Source organism: Crassostrea angulata, chromosome 1 (genome assembly GCF_025612915.1).
Source record: "Crassostrea angulata isolate pt1a10 chromosome 1, ASM2561291v2, whole genome shotgun sequence".
In the NCBI taxonomy this organism is placed as follows: domain Eukaryota; kingdom Metazoa; phylum Mollusca; class Bivalvia; order Ostreida; family Ostreidae; genus Magallana; species Magallana angulata.
Genome location: NC_069111.1, coordinates 16,079,542 through 16,096,065, shown reverse-complemented (window position 1 = coordinate 16,096,065; position 16,524 = coordinate 16,079,542). Strand labels below are relative to the sequence as shown.

The 16,524-nt window shown below is 34.0% G+C and overlaps 1 protein-coding gene across 6 annotated transcripts in view; it reads left to right on the top strand.

The window, feature by feature from the left end:
• The window catches only part of LOC128174532 (arf-GAP with SH3 domain, ANK repeat and PH domain-containing protein 2-like), a 28,515-nt gene extending 13,202 nt beyond the window's left edge, over positions 1-15,313 (top strand). For 2 of the 6 annotated variants that reach the window (XM_052840187.1, XM_052840087.1), the window contains 21 exons: positions 953-1,129; positions 2,818-2,865; positions 3,284-3,335; positions 3,581-3,629; positions 3,863-4,032; positions 4,466-4,599; positions 4,858-4,973; positions 5,273-5,453; positions 5,798-5,889; positions 6,206-6,392; positions 7,484-7,552; positions 7,806-7,850; positions 8,705-8,755; positions 9,901-10,054; positions 11,696-11,743; positions 12,999-13,134; positions 13,384-13,533; positions 13,844-13,887; positions 14,109-14,185; positions 14,373-14,498; positions 14,877-15,313. In XM_052840187.1, coding sequence (XP_052696147.1) covers positions 953-1,129; positions 2,818-2,865; positions 3,284-3,335; positions 3,581-3,629; positions 3,863-4,032; positions 4,466-4,599; positions 4,858-4,973; positions 5,273-5,453; positions 5,798-5,889; positions 6,206-6,392; positions 7,484-7,552; positions 7,806-7,850; positions 8,705-8,755; positions 9,901-10,054; positions 11,696-11,743; positions 12,999-13,134; positions 13,384-13,533; positions 13,844-13,887; positions 14,109-14,185; positions 14,373-14,498; positions 14,877-14,948 — 2,178 coding nt within the window. In that variant the 3' untranslated portion in view covers positions 14,949-15,313. Of the gene's footprint in view, positions 1-952; positions 1,130-2,817; positions 2,866-3,283; positions 3,336-3,580; positions 3,630-3,862; positions 4,033-4,465; positions 4,600-4,857; positions 4,974-5,272; positions 5,454-5,797; positions 5,890-6,205; positions 6,393-7,483; positions 7,553-7,805; positions 7,851-8,704; positions 8,756-9,900; positions 10,055-10,516; positions 11,662-11,695; positions 11,744-12,998; positions 13,135-13,383; positions 13,534-13,843; positions 13,888-14,108; positions 14,186-14,372; positions 14,499-14,876 lie in introns of those variants that run through there. The other 4 variants (XM_052840137.1, XM_052840274.1, XM_052840233.1 and 1 more) reach the window with 4 other exon arrangements.
• Positions 15,314-16,524: the final 1,211 nt, after the last annotated feature.

The window sequence follows — 16,524 nt, the reverse complement described above, 5'->3', positions numbered from 1 at the left end:
ATCTAGCATACTAACAACAGGCTCTCAATTCTTGGGGGCTGGGCAAAGGTATCAAATCATGTTGTGACTTGCTTCTTCTATTATTTTTTTCTTGTCGGGTTTTATTTTTTTGTTTTACCGGTATGTGTATGCATAAATGTTGTGTGTAAGCTATAAAATAAGTGTGAAACATTATTTTTTATTTGATGAATGGATTTATGTTAAAAAATATATACTATGAGTTATAACCTCTTTTATGAGATTATCATTTAGGATTTGGTCAAAGGGTGAATTGATCTGTTGTAAATGTGTTTTACTTTCACCCACAAATTATGCACATATACTATGGAATCAAAATATATCAGTCTCTATATTTATAAGTAAATTACCTCTGTTGGGCATTCATGTGGGGATTTACCAATTGTAGCTTTTTCAAAGTTGTCTGCTTGAAGTATACTTTGATCTGATAATTCTCCATATGGCCCCTCGATAAAAGCCTTTGGTCAGAAAGGTCCAGGTACTAATGCACTGACAGACAGACAGATGGACAAAGACTACAGTAATGCATTATTGAGTAGGCCCTGACACTCTTGACCTTGGGAGGATTATAAGTGCTGATATGGGTATTTTTATTTGCTGGGTGTATGCCTTTCATTCTTTGGTTTATATGCAATCAATTTTTAACCCAATAAAATTTGTTTGCCTGAAAAGAAAACAGCAATAAAAATTCAAGTTAAAGTATACCACATTTTTATTAAATGTTAGTTGGTGATCATATTATTTCTTGACCATATATTTTCCAAAAACTAATCAAGGTACACATTTCTCTATTATCAACATAACTGTATTGCAGCTGATGTGGACTTCTAATAAGAGTATTTTTGAATATACATTTTACTATGGTATAATTGTACATTTATGCAAGTTTTAATGTGAAGAAAGGTTGCCAATATCTCTGCTTCTATTCGTCCAGCCATCTGCCAACAAAAGCCCAGCGGGCTACAACCTGCACCAGCTCCATGGCAACAAGATGCATGGCAGCCAGAAAACGGGCTACCTGCTGAAGAAGAGCGACGGAAAAGTCCGCAAAGTCTGGCAGCGCAGGAAGTGCATCATCCACGATGGCATTATGCTAGTCAGTCACTCTGACGTAAGGGACATAATCTCTTTACTTCTATTGGATAAACATGTATACAATGTATCTTGAATATCATTCTTTACTTTTTAGCTCACCTGAGCCAAAGGCTCAAGTGAGCTTTTCTGATCACAATTTGTCCGTTGTCTGTCGTCGTTGTCGTTGTCGTCGTAAACTTTTCACATTTTCATCTTCTTCTCAAGAACCACTGGGCAGATTTCAACCAAATTTGGCACAAAGCACCACTAGGTGAAGGGAATTCAAGTTTGTTCAAATGAAGGGCCACGCCCTTTTTAAAGGGGAGATAATTGAGAATTATTGAAAATTTGTTGGTATTTTTCAAAAATCTTCTTCTCAAAAACTATTAGGCCGGTAAAGCTTAAACTTGTGTGGAGGCATCATCAGGTAGTGTAGATTCAAGTTTGTTCAAATCATGGTCCCCGGGGGTAGGGTGGGGCCACAATTGGGGGATCAAGTTTTACATAGGAATATATAGAGAAAATCTTTAAAAATTTTCTTCTCAAAAACTATCAAGCCAGAAAGATTCAAATTAAAATGGGAGCATCCTCATGTAGTGTAGATTCAAGTTTGTTCAAATCATGGTCCCCGGGGGTAGGGTGGGGCCACAATTGGGGGATCAAGTTTTACATAGGAATATATAGAGAAAATCTTTAAAAATCTTCTTCTCAAAAACTATTAGGCCAGAAAAGCTCAAATTAAAATGGAAGCATCCTCAGGAAGTGTAGATTCAAGTTTGTTCGAATCATGGTCCCCGGGGGTAGGGTGGGGCCACAATTGGGGGATCAAGTTTTACATAGGAATATATAGAGAAAATCTTTTAAAAAAATTCTTTTAAAAACTATTAGGCCAGAAAAGCTTAAATTAAAATGGAAGCATCCTCAGGAAGTGTTGATTCAAGTTTTTTCAAATCATGGTCCCCGGGGGTAGGGTGGGGCCACAATTGGGGGATCAAGTTTTACATAGGAATATATAGAGAAAATCTTTAAAAATCTTCTTCTCAAAAACTATTAGGCCAGAAAAACTCAAATTAAAATGGAAGCATCCTCAGGAAGTGTTGATTCAAGTTTGTTCAAATCATGGTCCCCGGGGGTAGGGTGAGGCCACAATTAGGGGGTCAAGTTTTACAATCCTTAAAAATATTCTGGGAAAGTTTTCGGTCCAAAACTCAGTACTTAGTGTGAAAGCACAGGTTATGAGATTAAAGGTAGATTTAAGTTTGATGAAACCATGATTCCCTAGAAAATAGTGGGGCCACGAAATGGGGAGGGGGGGGGGGGTTATAGGAATAGAGAAAAATCTTCTTACAGGTACAACAACAAAAGGGGCTTTACTAAAAAATAAGAGGTGGATAAAAATTGGCAGATTTTCAAATTTTTTTTAGCAAGATCTACTGTACTCAGTTGTCAAGATATTTTGATACTGTAATGCTAATTTGATCAGAATTAAGGCAATTGTTGCTCAGGTGAGCGATGTGGCCCCTGGGCCTCTTGTTAAATTTGCAGTCAGAAATTCCATTTATTTTTAATATACCATTTCTACTGAGGATATTTCAAAACATGTGCTTAAAATTATCTTTCCGTCATTATCAAAAAATTTTGCGTACCGGTAATGATATTTTCTAATTAAGTGTTTGTGAAAGGTAGTTGATTTTTTTGTAAGGTTTGTGTTTCTACTCTCTTCAGGAAACTAAAGAGCCAGTAAAATTGAACCTCCTTACGTGCCAAGTTAAGGTAAGTTAATATCAAATACAATGGTAGAACTTTGGTCTCATAGCAACTTTCACCACAATTACTATCAATTTACATGTACATTGTATAGATGATAAATTTTCCAAGACTGAACCTTATTTTTCGAAAATATAACATTTGTGAAGAAATGTAAATAAACAGGTTAGATGGTTAGGCCATACTAATTATTTATTTAATGTCAGTGTGAAAATTGATTCATTTTAATGTTAACTTTACATTATGGTACCTCTGTCAGAAACACATGTAGAAAACATGAACACAACTCGAACATAATGTAAAAACCCAGAAGTTATAGGAGGAGAAAACGTACTTGCTCAGTTTTGGCCTCTTTGTTTTAAAGCAGTTTCAGTTTAAATTAAGTGTTAATTTATGTATAATAAAACAATCTTTTTTATTACAGCTTGTTGCTGATGATGTCGGCAAGAAATGTTTTGATCTAGTCTCCAGTTCCAGTAAGTCTCATCATCAGAGCAAAGTTTACAAAGTAGAAAATGTACTGTAAATATAGAAATACCAAAGAAAGAAGGCTTAATTGTTCCAGAAGTGTACTATACTGGCACATGCAAGATATCAGACTTTTGACTTTGATTTGAGATCTAGCTTTAATGCTATCTACCCTTAAATCTGAAATGTCTGTCAAAATGTTTTTAAAATGTTTTCAAAATGAATGTATAATTATGAATTTGAATAATTACAGATAACAGAACATACCACTTTCAGGGGGAGGATGTTCAAGACATGGAAGAGTAAGGGTTTTGATGAATATTTACCTATATACAGCCAGTAAAAATGTTCTACAATTTTGAAAAAGGAACCAGTTGTGAATAAATAATTTGAAACTTTTAGCATTTCAAAAGCTAAAAGTACCATACATATAACCTTTCCCCTTTTTTTTTTGATTTACACAAAGATAGAAAAATAATGTTTGGGACGGAGTGTTGAATTTTAAGTTAAAAATTTTGTTTTGCTTTCTTTTTAGATGGATTTCAGTTTTGAATAATGCCAAAGAGGAAGTGCTTTTGAAAGCGTTCCAAGATAACACAAACTGTCCCGCAATAAACCAGAATGTACGAGAGCTCAGAGCCAGTATTATTGACCGCATCAAAGGGTTGCCAGGCAACGAGGTCTGCTGTGACTGTGGAGGGAAAGGTTAGTTTTTTGTTATCAACTTTGGGCAAAATCTCAAAATCTCTCAATAAATGACATATTTTTCAAAGAAAGAAAGATGGTTTTTTTAGAATGAATTTAATAGTTCTCCAAGTTATACACATAAAACCTAAGTGAGGATAATGTACAATTTATTAATTTGGGATATATAAAATGGTGTAAATTGTTCAAAGGCAGGGCAAGTGATATAAGTGTATGGTTGGGAATTATTAGAGGAATTTTCAACTTAATGAGGCAAATAGCTCTAAAAAAATTAATAAGGTAACACAACAATATAGACTAATTTTTCAGACAATAAAATAGCACATTACAACCATAGTCAAATAAGGTTTTCTTTCTGATTATACTGCTTGCTTAATTTTGGGTCCTTTCAATAGTCGTTGATTGTTATGCTTTTATATGATTTGTGTTGCAGACCCTGAGTGGCTGTCCACTAACTACGGTATACTGATTTGCCTAGAGTGTTGTGGCATTCACAGACAATTAGGTGTCCACATCTCCAGAACTCAGAGTTTAGTCATTGATGAACTCGGAACCTCACAGCTTCTAGTAAGTACTGCTGGAGGACAAAGCTACTGGATACTGTATATATCATCAGAAATAAATGTACCTTTCGGTCTATATATCATCGAAATTTAGCAAATTCTTGTCTGAATACCACTCTTCAGAATGTTTTATTTTCATTTAAAAATGAACATCATCTTGTCACAAAACAACTGTTTAGAGGGATGGTTTAAGTGTATTTTAAACTTAATTTTAATTGACTTCCATATTCGATAATTAAAAGCTTTTGTTTGTAATTTGCAGTTAGCTAGAGTCGTAGGAAATGACTGTTTCAATGAAGTTTTTGAAGGCAAAATATTTGATGATGATTCTGAAGTAAAAGCTGATGGAAGCCGCAAACTTAAACCCACTAGTCCTATGTAAGTATCAGCTGATAGCAAGCACAAGTTTGTGATCCTTTCAAATGTCATAGACTCTGGAAATTTTAAGTGAAAGTGATTGTGTTGTCCTTTGGAAACCAAGCTAAAGACAAATAAAACAAGTTTGTAATAGGTTTTCATCTTCTAGTTCAATAATATGAAATGAGAAATTGGGGACTTTAAGTCTTTCTGAACTTCTTAGAGAGTGTTTAGTTTAAATCTAATGTATTTGTATAGACTAATTAGGCATGTCATATGTTCTTGATCTACCGGTACACATATATGTCATGTTTTGACAGGAATGAAAGAGAGTCCTATATCTTTGCCAAGTATGACAAGAAGAAGTTTGTGATCAACACCAATAGTAGTGAAGAGGAAATCCTGAGTGACCTAAAGCAAGCCATTCAGTCGCGGGACTTCCAGACCCTGCTACAGACCCACGGGGAGGGGACGGATCTAATGAGCGTCATGCCAGATATGGTAAGGGAAACAGCAGATTTGGCTTTTGAAATAATGTACTGGTAGCTTATGTACTGAAAATTTGGTCTCAATTGTCCTCTGCATTTTGATATTCTAAAGGAGTGATTTTTATTTTGAAATTCTTAATTTTTTTTTCTCTTCCAATAACCAATTAAAGTTTAATGACTGGAAAAGTTCAAGGTTATTTGTCAAATTCAAAGTCAAGATTAGAATTGTACAGGATACTTTTCAATATGGCCATGCAAGAGACTATAGTGTTTGACAGGCATATCCTGTTTTGTGTGTTATTTGAAGCACTTGGATTCAGACCCCACAAAAGTGATTTTCTTTCTGTTTGATTTCAGGAGAACTGTGAGACAGGTCTCCACCTTGCCATAATGCTGGAAGATGGCTACTCCCTGTACATTGTGGACTTCATCATTCAGAACAGTGTCATGTAAGATTGTAGAACATGTTTATCCGTGACTGTTAAAGAATTTCAGAAGTATTGATTGTCAATGAAAGAAGGACAATCTTTATATTGTATATTAAAAAGAGTAATCATCTCTTTAAAAAAATTGTTTAAAGAATAACACAGGGGAAAAGGCTTGCCTCATGTGTGATGCTTTGTATGTTATTTGGTTATACAGAATTTTGTCATTATAAAACCTCTTCTTCATCAATAATGTGTTTGATGTTTACAATGTAGAAGTAGAAAGAACATTTTACTCACCACAATGTTTGTTCAGTATTGTATAACTCTTTGCCCACAGAACTAGTCTAGGAAACAAAAGCCGTGATGGCAACACACCGCTACATCTGTGTGCAATAGAAAATAAAACAGAGTGCATGAAACTACTGCTGCGAACTCGCCCAGAACTCGCCAAGATTGAGAATTCGGAAGGGAAAACACCGCTGGATATCGCCAAAGAAAATAACAATCAGTTATGTGCTGACTTGGTATGTGTTTCTAGACTTTGTTGTACACTTGATGTATTAGAACTCTTTTTTTTATGGGACTCTCTTTTGAGAACCTAATATCCTACTACAGAAATAAGCAGAATGAAAATTTTTCATCATATATTTTTTTGCAGTCTTTGCTAGTTGTCTTCTAAGTCATTTTCAACCACAAGTTTGCATACATAAATAATTGCATGAAGAGGTTGTTTAAAAATATAAAGGTGTGATCACACAATGCAGTTTTCCATCCGATTTTCATATTTGATTCACTTTAGACTAAAATTGTACCCTGTGACCTATTAAGTCGAAAGCAAAGTCTAAAAGTTGATTGAAATCTGAAGTGCATCTGATTTTCAATTGACCCTATGGTGAGAACCATGACGTCACAATGCCTTTTCCCCATACAATGATTATATTGAATTGGTTTTATTAATTGAAAATCGATTGTAAATTCATATTGTGTGACCACCTCAACAATCAACTTACTTGAACAATTCAACTGAAAATTGGAAGAAAAATTGCATCTTGTGACTGCACCATTACAGATACACTGTAGTGTAGAAGCAGAAATATTCGTTATGGATATAATTTCGTTATTTTCTTTGGCAGTATACTGTGGAATCATTTAAATTCGTGGGGGCCAATTTTCGTGGATTATGACTTTTTTGCTCATTCGTGGGGATGATATTTCGTGGATGCGCCAGTTACTTATTCAGCAACAAAGATAACTCTTTCTAAAATTGTTTTCGTTGAGGATTTAAATTTGTAGGGGAGGGCTACCCACGAATACCACGAAAATTGAACCACCACGAATTCTAATGATTCCACAGTATATCAACGAAAATAAATCCATGACGAATTTTTAACCTAAGTTTTAATACAAAGAGATTACGTTATGACGAAATTAGATGCCAACAAAATTTTATTTGGTTTAAAAACAACGAAATTTTGACCCAATGAAAATATGTGCTTCTACAGTATTTGTTGCACATAAGCATCACCAGGTTTAACGACTTAGTATAGATACTTGGTAAAAAAAAAGTAGCGGTACATGTCGGTGACTTACAGGGTACGACTCATTTCTGTTACAGTTGAATGCAGCATTAACTGGGAGGAAGGACTTATTTGAGAATGTGAACATTGACTGGGAACTAATAGCTGTAAGTAGGGTTTGATAAATGTTCATGCTATTATATCTTGGGTTTTTCGTTATATTTTTAATGAGAATTGTTAGAAAAAAGGATGACCGAGGAAATTTGACAAAAGTCTGATGATTGTTTAATGCTGTACTTATCAACTATAATTTCACCCGAAAAATTCAAGATAAATTTTCAACCAGTTGATTCTCCATCTCATTCTCACAAAATGAATCTGCTATCTTATGCAAACAAACAATATCATTTGTTTTTTAAGGATGACCATGAGCATGATGTGGATTTCAGTGACGATGATCTAGAGGTAGGTCAAGAAGAATACTTATGTCATTAACTGCCTCCCTCTTTTTCTGCTGTTTTTCTACCATTTGTATGCTTCAGAGGACTTCCGAATGTCTCCTGATGCTGTTAATATGAATGCAGCTGAGACGTGCCGAATGTTTGATTTACACTACTGTACCTATTTCTTTTATGACTTGAATGAATGAAATGATGATAAATTTATGTACATGTACTAGAAAACAGAGAGGGACTTTAGTACACAGTATTTTAGCCTTTGCTTTAAAAATTAAGCAGAAACATAATCAAGTATTTCCTGTATAGTTAACTTCTTTTTTTTTTAAAAAATGATAGAAGGGATATCTTCTTTGTTCTAGCTTTCTTTAAAATACCGGGTAGCTTTTTACTGCGATTTCCTTCTTAACCAATATTTAAGGTATATTGCTAGAATTCAGATAAATACATAAATTATGTGTAATTAAATACATTTATGGGTCATTCTAAAATTACGGCTTAGCACATATTATCAATTTCAGTAAAAATTAAAAAAAACAATTGAAATTGTTTTGAAATTCTCAGATTGCCTTTGTTGAATGTTTCTGTTTTCCAGCCTAATTAAAAGTAAAGTTGATATGTACAGATAATCTTAATTGTCGACACTAGTTAATTTGATCAGTTTTGCTATGAAAAAAATTTATTAATGATATAACCAACTTTGGCTGTGGTTTAGACAAAGATATTTTGTAAAAAAAAAATAATAAAAAAATATAAAGTAACAGGTACATAGCAATAACCAAAATGGCTTTGCTTGAGATTTTTGGAGGGAAATGGTTCCTTACAATTTTCTTCTAAACACATTATTTTTATGTCCTCTTTCAGTATGTTGTTATTGATAAGATTTGGGCCGCTTATTGTCAAATTAACGACCAGGTGAGCTGTTAATACCGCAGCTAGTGGCTAGCCTAGCACTGTCTCTTCTCTTGACCTTGACTTTTCTACTTATGACACTGACCTGGCTGGGCTTATTTTTCATTTATTTTTTTTTTTCATCATTTGGTTTCAATTCCTCACAACAAAACTACTGTGCAACTAGGTGTCTTAACTAATGTTAGTGTTGTAAAGATTAAAACTGAGGGAAATACCTCAAGCTCTCAACTTGATTTGCTAGATAGACTATTCCATGTATTTTGCATCATGATTTTATGGAGTAATGAACTATAGCATCCACTTAGATGTGACAGTTTAACAGCATTGTTTCTTGTCTGAGATTAGATATGCATGTGACTAATGCCAAACTCCCTGGGATTTTGAGCTAATTAAGGACTGCTAGTTTATCAAACATGTATGTCTGTCATTCCATCTGTCTATTATTTTGAATTGATGTAAAATGCAAATGTGAAATCAGAAATCAAAAAGTCTTCAAGCATCATGTATAAATGGGTGGTTTTTAAAATCATGAGAGTATAGTTTCTAAAAGCTTAAAGAAATAAAGTTAAATATGTGATTCACCCATCCTCTGGCTAAAGAAATGAAAGGTGTGTATTTAAAAGGGTATTAGGAAGAAATGCTGTATACAGGGTTATTTTCGCCCTTTGTTATTTTCGCCCCTTTACACTGGAATTCGCCCAGACACAATTGTATTTAAAGAAAGATAATTTGAGACATTGGAAAATTGCCTTATCTTAAATTCGCCTGCTGACAACAAGGGCAAAAGGGGCAAAATAAAAGGGGGCAAATATTTCCCTGTATAGAATAATTTAAAAGAATTGATTGAACAAAAGATGGAACTGGTAGTTATAAGGTTTCTTTCCATTTTTGCTAAAATATTTGCAAATTAAGAAGCACAACAAATATTCTTTTATTATACATGTATTACTGTCTTTATTTTCTATGCATCTAGAATTTCTTTGGTGTATGGGATCTACAAAATTCTAACATACTTTACCTTCATTAATTCACAAAACTTTAAAATTAGTTTGAATTTTTTTCTTTGTTTAATGATTTTATTATGATTTTGGGTTTATTTTCATTGAAAAGAATAACTTGAATTGATATTATAACTCTTTGTATTACAGAACACCCCTGAGAGAAAGAGAGGGTCACGACCTCAGAGCTTGACTGGTTCAGGAATTGCTAATGAGTTTGCTAGTACCCTGTCCATTCCCAAAGAACCCAATGACATAAGGCAGAGAGCTGACAGCAATGTGTCTTTACAGCCTATTAAGAAAAGTAGGTCTTTTTTGTCTTGTCAGCTATGCATTGTTCTAGAAGTATTTTATTTAAATTTACCTGTAGTTAATTAGAAACTGGAATTGAAGTGGGTTTTCATTAATGAAAAAAAGCATACTGTAAATTGTAGTAGTTTGTAGTACATATAATAAAAAACCTGCTGAATGCACCATTTCTTTACTCTCTGATAAACCAGAATATGTGAACTTTAGGTTGAGTGATACAGTTCTTTTGTGATGTAGATGTTTTCAGTGACAAAGACAAAGATCAAATAAACTACCGTACCTTTATGTTACGTTAAGATATAAGTGTAATATTATTAACAGTATAAACAGATTTTGACTTAGCATCTTTGGAGTCCCATGATGCAGCAGCTTGTTGCAATTCTTGTGTGATTCCCCTTCTCTCAATCTCCGTCAAAGGAACAGCTGTAAAGTGTTAACTTTATGTTGAAAATTACAGAGGACTTTTTAAATAGACTGAGTCGTGTTGTTCAGAGAAAGGCATCATATGGGGAAATTTATCAGATAACTTCGGCTGACGGGGCCCCGGTACAGGTTGTGCAGAAAAAGCCACCTCCTTGGATCGTTTCAGTCAAGAAAAAACGCAGGCGACGACTCAGTAATTCTTTGCCTATATGGTTTACATGTATCAAACAAGTGTATACTTTTGTAGCCCTTGCCTGTTTTCAGTTGTTGTATTTACAGTACATTTTTCCTAGGTTCTTTTGGAGAATGGACTTGCATATTCTGTATTGAAGTTATTTTATTTCATAATAATTTTCATATCATTATTGCAAGGTGGACAACTATAGATACATTTATCTATAATATGATACAGTAACAGTACTTTTCTTTTCTTTTTTTGTCTTAGTATATTCAGGACACCCTGTATTAAAAAATTATGCATTTTATATTTATAAGATAATTCACCAATATGAAAAACAGATACATATGAACTTGCCATGATATTATTTTGTATATGTTTCACTATTATGAACAATTATGCTCATTGCATGGATATGCAGTTATGAAGTGCCTGAAAGGGTTTTCAACACTTTTTTGATATGAATAGAAAAGGATTCCTTGATAAGGATAATTTATAAAATTTGCCTTATGCCCCTTTTATAATATGGTCAGTATCAGTATCATAGACCAATTGTTGCCTTATCGTTATCTTTAGAACCCTTTTTCTTGAAGAACTCAATAGGAACTGACCCCTAATGTTGCCTTTGTGTACTACTACTCAATATCTTGAGAACCATTTGCTTTATAGACATCAAACTTGGTAAGCTGGTACCTTATGTGCAGGAGAATACCCTTATCAGCTGGAAGGTTCAAAGGTCAAGGTTCAAAATTCTGGCATTGGATTTTGTCTATTCAAAATTAGTTTGGTTGTTAATAACACTCGAAGATCATTTTAGTTTGAAAATATGAAATAAAAATGTAGTAGAACCCATGTACTTGGTATGTTATTTCTCTAGAAATTTCATTTTTGTATCAGTAGAAGCAAACTAGATTTTGTTTTTTTTGATGGGTTTGAGCAAGAAAATACATGTTTTAAATAAGTTAGACATAAGCATTTATTATAATACGGTAAATGTAAGTGTTACTGGGAGGTAAATATCTGTGTTTTCATCAGAATCGCTTCCGTTTGGGAGTGCCAAGCAGAGAATGAGTCTGCGAAGTTGTGAGTATTTTTACATGGTGCATGGAGAGCCTCTCTCTCAGTCTTTCTCTGTCTCTGGCTGATTCAGTTGTCCTGCTTACTTCTCAGTCCAAAGTCAACCCCCCTCCCTCCCCCACATGCCTTATTTTTATTTTTTGTTGCCCTGCATTTTTATAATTCACATTGCTTTGATATGGTTTGGTTTTTATTGCATCACTGCTTAATTTTTTTCTTTTTCTTAGGTGGGAAAAGATTTTAACGATTCTACTATATGTTCTTGACTTTCAGTGCTCTGAATCATGCACAGTGAACAAATACGTGTAACAGAGATGAGTGTAGTTGTAAATGAATAGTTGTACTCTTGTGAGAACCCGAGGAACAAATTTATAAAAACACTAAATTAAATTCGCATTTCTCACTGTAAAGTATAAAGTGAAATGTGTTACAGTTATCTAAACAGAATTTTTTTCAATTTAAGATGGTTTTCAATTTAAAATTTGATTTAAATAAAGAGGGTTGGTTTAAACATTTTAAGGAGTGGTATTCTATTTATTTATAACCAAAGTCTAGCATTATTTCAGCACAAGTGTATGGTGTGGCATACATGTACAAGCCACATAACCACATTGCATGTGGCATCGAGATGCATTTTGAATTTTATATACTGTAGCAGCAATATGAAGTTTGTTTTTATTTCGTATCAACATATACATTTTTGTGATACGCATGCAAATGTCCTTATTATCATCGACCATCATATCAGTTTTATTTTTGCCATTTATGAACTTCTACAACTGCATGATGTACATGTATGTAATCAATTGGAGAACTCTTATCAGGGTGTATTATCATTTCTTGCCATTTTACTTCAGTGAAATATATATATTTTTTATATATTTTACAAAAATTTACTGATATCTTTAAATAAAAGTAAAAAAAATTTGTACAAAAATTTAAATAATATTCTAGCTTATTGCAGCAATTCTTTACTTGCTTAAACCTGAATATATAACGATAAACATGCAGTTTTTATGCAATTTCAAAACATCTGATATACTATTTTTTGTTGTCAGTTATATTTACCGGTACAAAAAAAAAATTGTTGGAATTGTTATATAAAACAAAATAAGTCAACTGCTGTTTTGCCATCTTCGCTAGCCAAGAAAAGAAGTGGATTTTAAATTCTTGGCTAGAGAAGATGATGTTTGTATGTTTGTGTTTGTGTGTGTTTATTTGACAATTGCGTGAGGCTTAACAATGTTTCCTGCTCTTACAGTGCAACAATCTAATCAGGCCGCTGCCAACGGGGCCCAGCCGGGACCCCCAGGCTTTGGACCACCCCTCCCACCCAGGAAGAAACCCCCACCACCCCCTCCCTCCTCTGCACCCAGGCCTGGGCATGTCAGAAACAAGTAAGACTTGGATTTACAATGCAAACATGTATTGGTTAATGTAACAGTTTGTTGCCAATTCTTAACTTTCAACCCTCTACCTAGCTGGGAAGTGTTGTTGGTTTTACTATTTCTATTTCAAGCAAAGTACTTGATAGAGATTACAGAAGGCAAAATAAATATGCCCCTGGTCAATTGGACAGAGCAAGTATTCATGTACATTGCTTGAAATTAAAACAACCCTAACTTTGCATTTGTGTATCATTGAAGATCGGAAGGGAGCGCCATTACTGTGCACCATCGAACTTCTTCGGACCCACCCCCCAGACCAGCCCCGCCAGACGTCAGAAAGACCATTCACATTCCCGGGGCCCGGGGATCCCTCCAGGCAGGGGACATCACTAACAACAATAACAACAGGCAAGTCAGAAGTAGACTCACAACTAGGAGTAGTCAGAAATACTGGGAAAATTCCAGTACAAGTCAAAAGTACATGTAGGCTCAGTAATGAGTTGTTCTTTGCAAAATCCAGAAAATTGAAACCTGTCTAGTTCTTAAACTTTTCAAAAGGAAGGGTTAATGAATTAATTTTAGAATGCATAGTTTGAATTGGGCATCAATTAGTAATGAATTAGCGAAGCTCAAAATGAATTGTTGGATTATCAGTCAATATGAAATTCTGAATGATTTGAATGATTTCTTTTAATGCTTAGCATGAAATTGTTTATAGGGCAAGTCGGCCAAGAGTTGGATCAACAGAGTCAAGACCAGGAGGTGAGTGAGAGAGAGAGAGAGAGAGAGAGAGAGAGAGAGAGAGAGAGAGAGAGGATAACTTTTATGGAAATGGAGTTTAATTTACATATTAATTCATCATATTTTTATTGATTTTATATTTATGTCTCCTTTCTTTTTCATCTTGAATGAATTGTAACTTTAACTGAAGTTGTCACTTAAAAAAGCAAGTTATAAGCTGATGATTTTTTTTTCCATTTCAGATGGTAGTCCTGTTGTACCTGGCTCCCCAACCTATGGGAATAATGAGACTCCTCCCTTACCAGCTCCTAGACAGAAGGTAACTGCAATCACATCCAACCAAATCAGTCAATAAAATATAATTCTTCAAACCCATCTCTCTCTCTCTCTATTTTTGACAGACACAGACATATTATTCACAATTGCAGCTTACTCGCTGTAGTTATTTGCTTATTCAAAATGGCATTTCCTTAGCACAATTGTTTTCCATGTGCCATTCATTTCAGAAGAAGGTGCCCATTGGACAGAAGTGCCAGGCAATCTATGACTGTGAAGCTGATAATGAAGATGAGTTGACATTCAGGGCGGGAGAAATGATCATCATCACTGGCGAAGAGGAAGAGGACTGGTGGGTAAGTGATCTCTTCTTCTTGTTAGTGTCCACACCAACACATTCTACACAGAGAGAGGGTCTGTAACAGAGTAATGTAAGAAGGTGGTAAGTGGGTAAGATGGCACCTCTTTCATGTTAAGAATCCATACCCACTTATTCCATTCATTCCATAATTAGAATGTAAGGTGTCCCACTCATCCCATACAGAGAGATTCAGTAACAAGGGTGATATATATGAAAACAGAGATTGAGTTATAAGTTGAACACAGATGTTAAACATCTAAACAAGATTTTTTTTAATTAAAGGGTGGGGAAACTGGTTGCTGAATATGTATAAAAATTTTGTGTGTGTTTAATACTTTCATTCGTGATGTTTTGACATTTCCATACCTTACAGGAAGGAGAAATTGACGGCGAGCCACACAGACGAGGAGTATTCCCCAAAAACTTTGTCGCCATGAACACTTGACAACAGCTGAGCTAGTAGATAGTTACCATGGACACGAAGCAAAAACTGGTTACTATAGTAACAAGTTGAAAGGTCTTCCTTGCTCCTCCATTACTTTGTTAAACTATGGGCGCCGATCAGTGATGCTCACTTAATCATGTCTCATACATTTTGTATTTATGGCCTATTTTTGCTCATTTATTTTGCCGTATAATGATAAATGACTGCACTTGTGTAACTAATTGCGGATGTTTAGATATTACCCCAGTAACTGTAATATTGTTTCTAGCACTCAGCTTCTCTGATATTCACCAAGAATTTTTTGGAAAAGTTCAGATTCAAATATGATGTTCAAATATTGCTTAGATTTATATATGATTTTTTTTTTTAATAATGATATCTATGAGTTATTTTATTATTAATAAAAACCATTAAATTTACTTGTACTTAAAAAATATCCAAGTTGTCAAAACCTGTTATATGATCATGATAATGTTAAATGATCATTTCAGTTGTTTACATTTAAAAGTTTTTGCATTTCTATCCATATAAGCCTGTAATACTAAAGTGCAATAAATATAGTATTTGCCAAAATAACATTTTATTAAAAAAAAAAATCCTTATCCATTGATTGTAGACATGTACAGTATGAAACATAAATTTCATTTTAGGAGAAAAATATACATCACTCATAAATTAAAAAGCAAAATTTTAATACCCCCCCTCCACCCCCCCCCCCCCTCCCCCCCCCCCCAAAAAGAAAAAGGAGTAAGATTTCAGATTAAAACTACTCAAATTCACTCACTCCAAAATGAAAAAAATGAAAGATCCGAAGTGCTCTGTTGAATTTTAAACTTGTTATTTACATCTAGTTAAACAAAGTTATAAGTTATTGTTGATGCATGTTATGAATATAACGAATAACGACCGAGTCATTGTAAATTGATATTACTAATCTATTGTGATTATCTCTCATTCCCAGTGCATTTATTCCATGTGATTAGTCAATTATAAGATGTCTCCATGTTTTACAATTGAATTTTGTATATAGCTGAACTGTGTACACAAGAAACATTTTATGTATATACATGAATATATAGCTATTTTGATAGTGCTGTTTAATTTGCTTAGTCATCCGAGATGACCTGAGAAAATGGAACATTCCATTTACACAAACTGTATGTTCAATTCATTGATATGAGATTGGTAATATTGCACAAGAGATTTCTGTCCTTTCTTTGCGTCCTTCCTCTTTGTCGAATACCGGAATGAATTTACTTTTTAAAAATTTTGGTTAGTACCTAGTTTCATGTTTTTACGCCTTAATGGTAAATGAGATTACATGGCAAATATTCATTGGCTCAGCCTATGGTGTAGTATTGCTCTATTTCAGAAATCTAGTTTATGATCGAAATCTAGGTAAAACACTAATTTTTTTGTACTTTCATGATCAAATTTGCAAAGTTTTCCTTATTTTACTCCGAGCAATTTAAGAGATAGAAATTTTACTGTTTACTTCTATCTTAACTCACAACTAGTGACAAGTAATCAAAAACAAATTATCTCAGGATGTTATTGTATCACTGCTGTATATTGT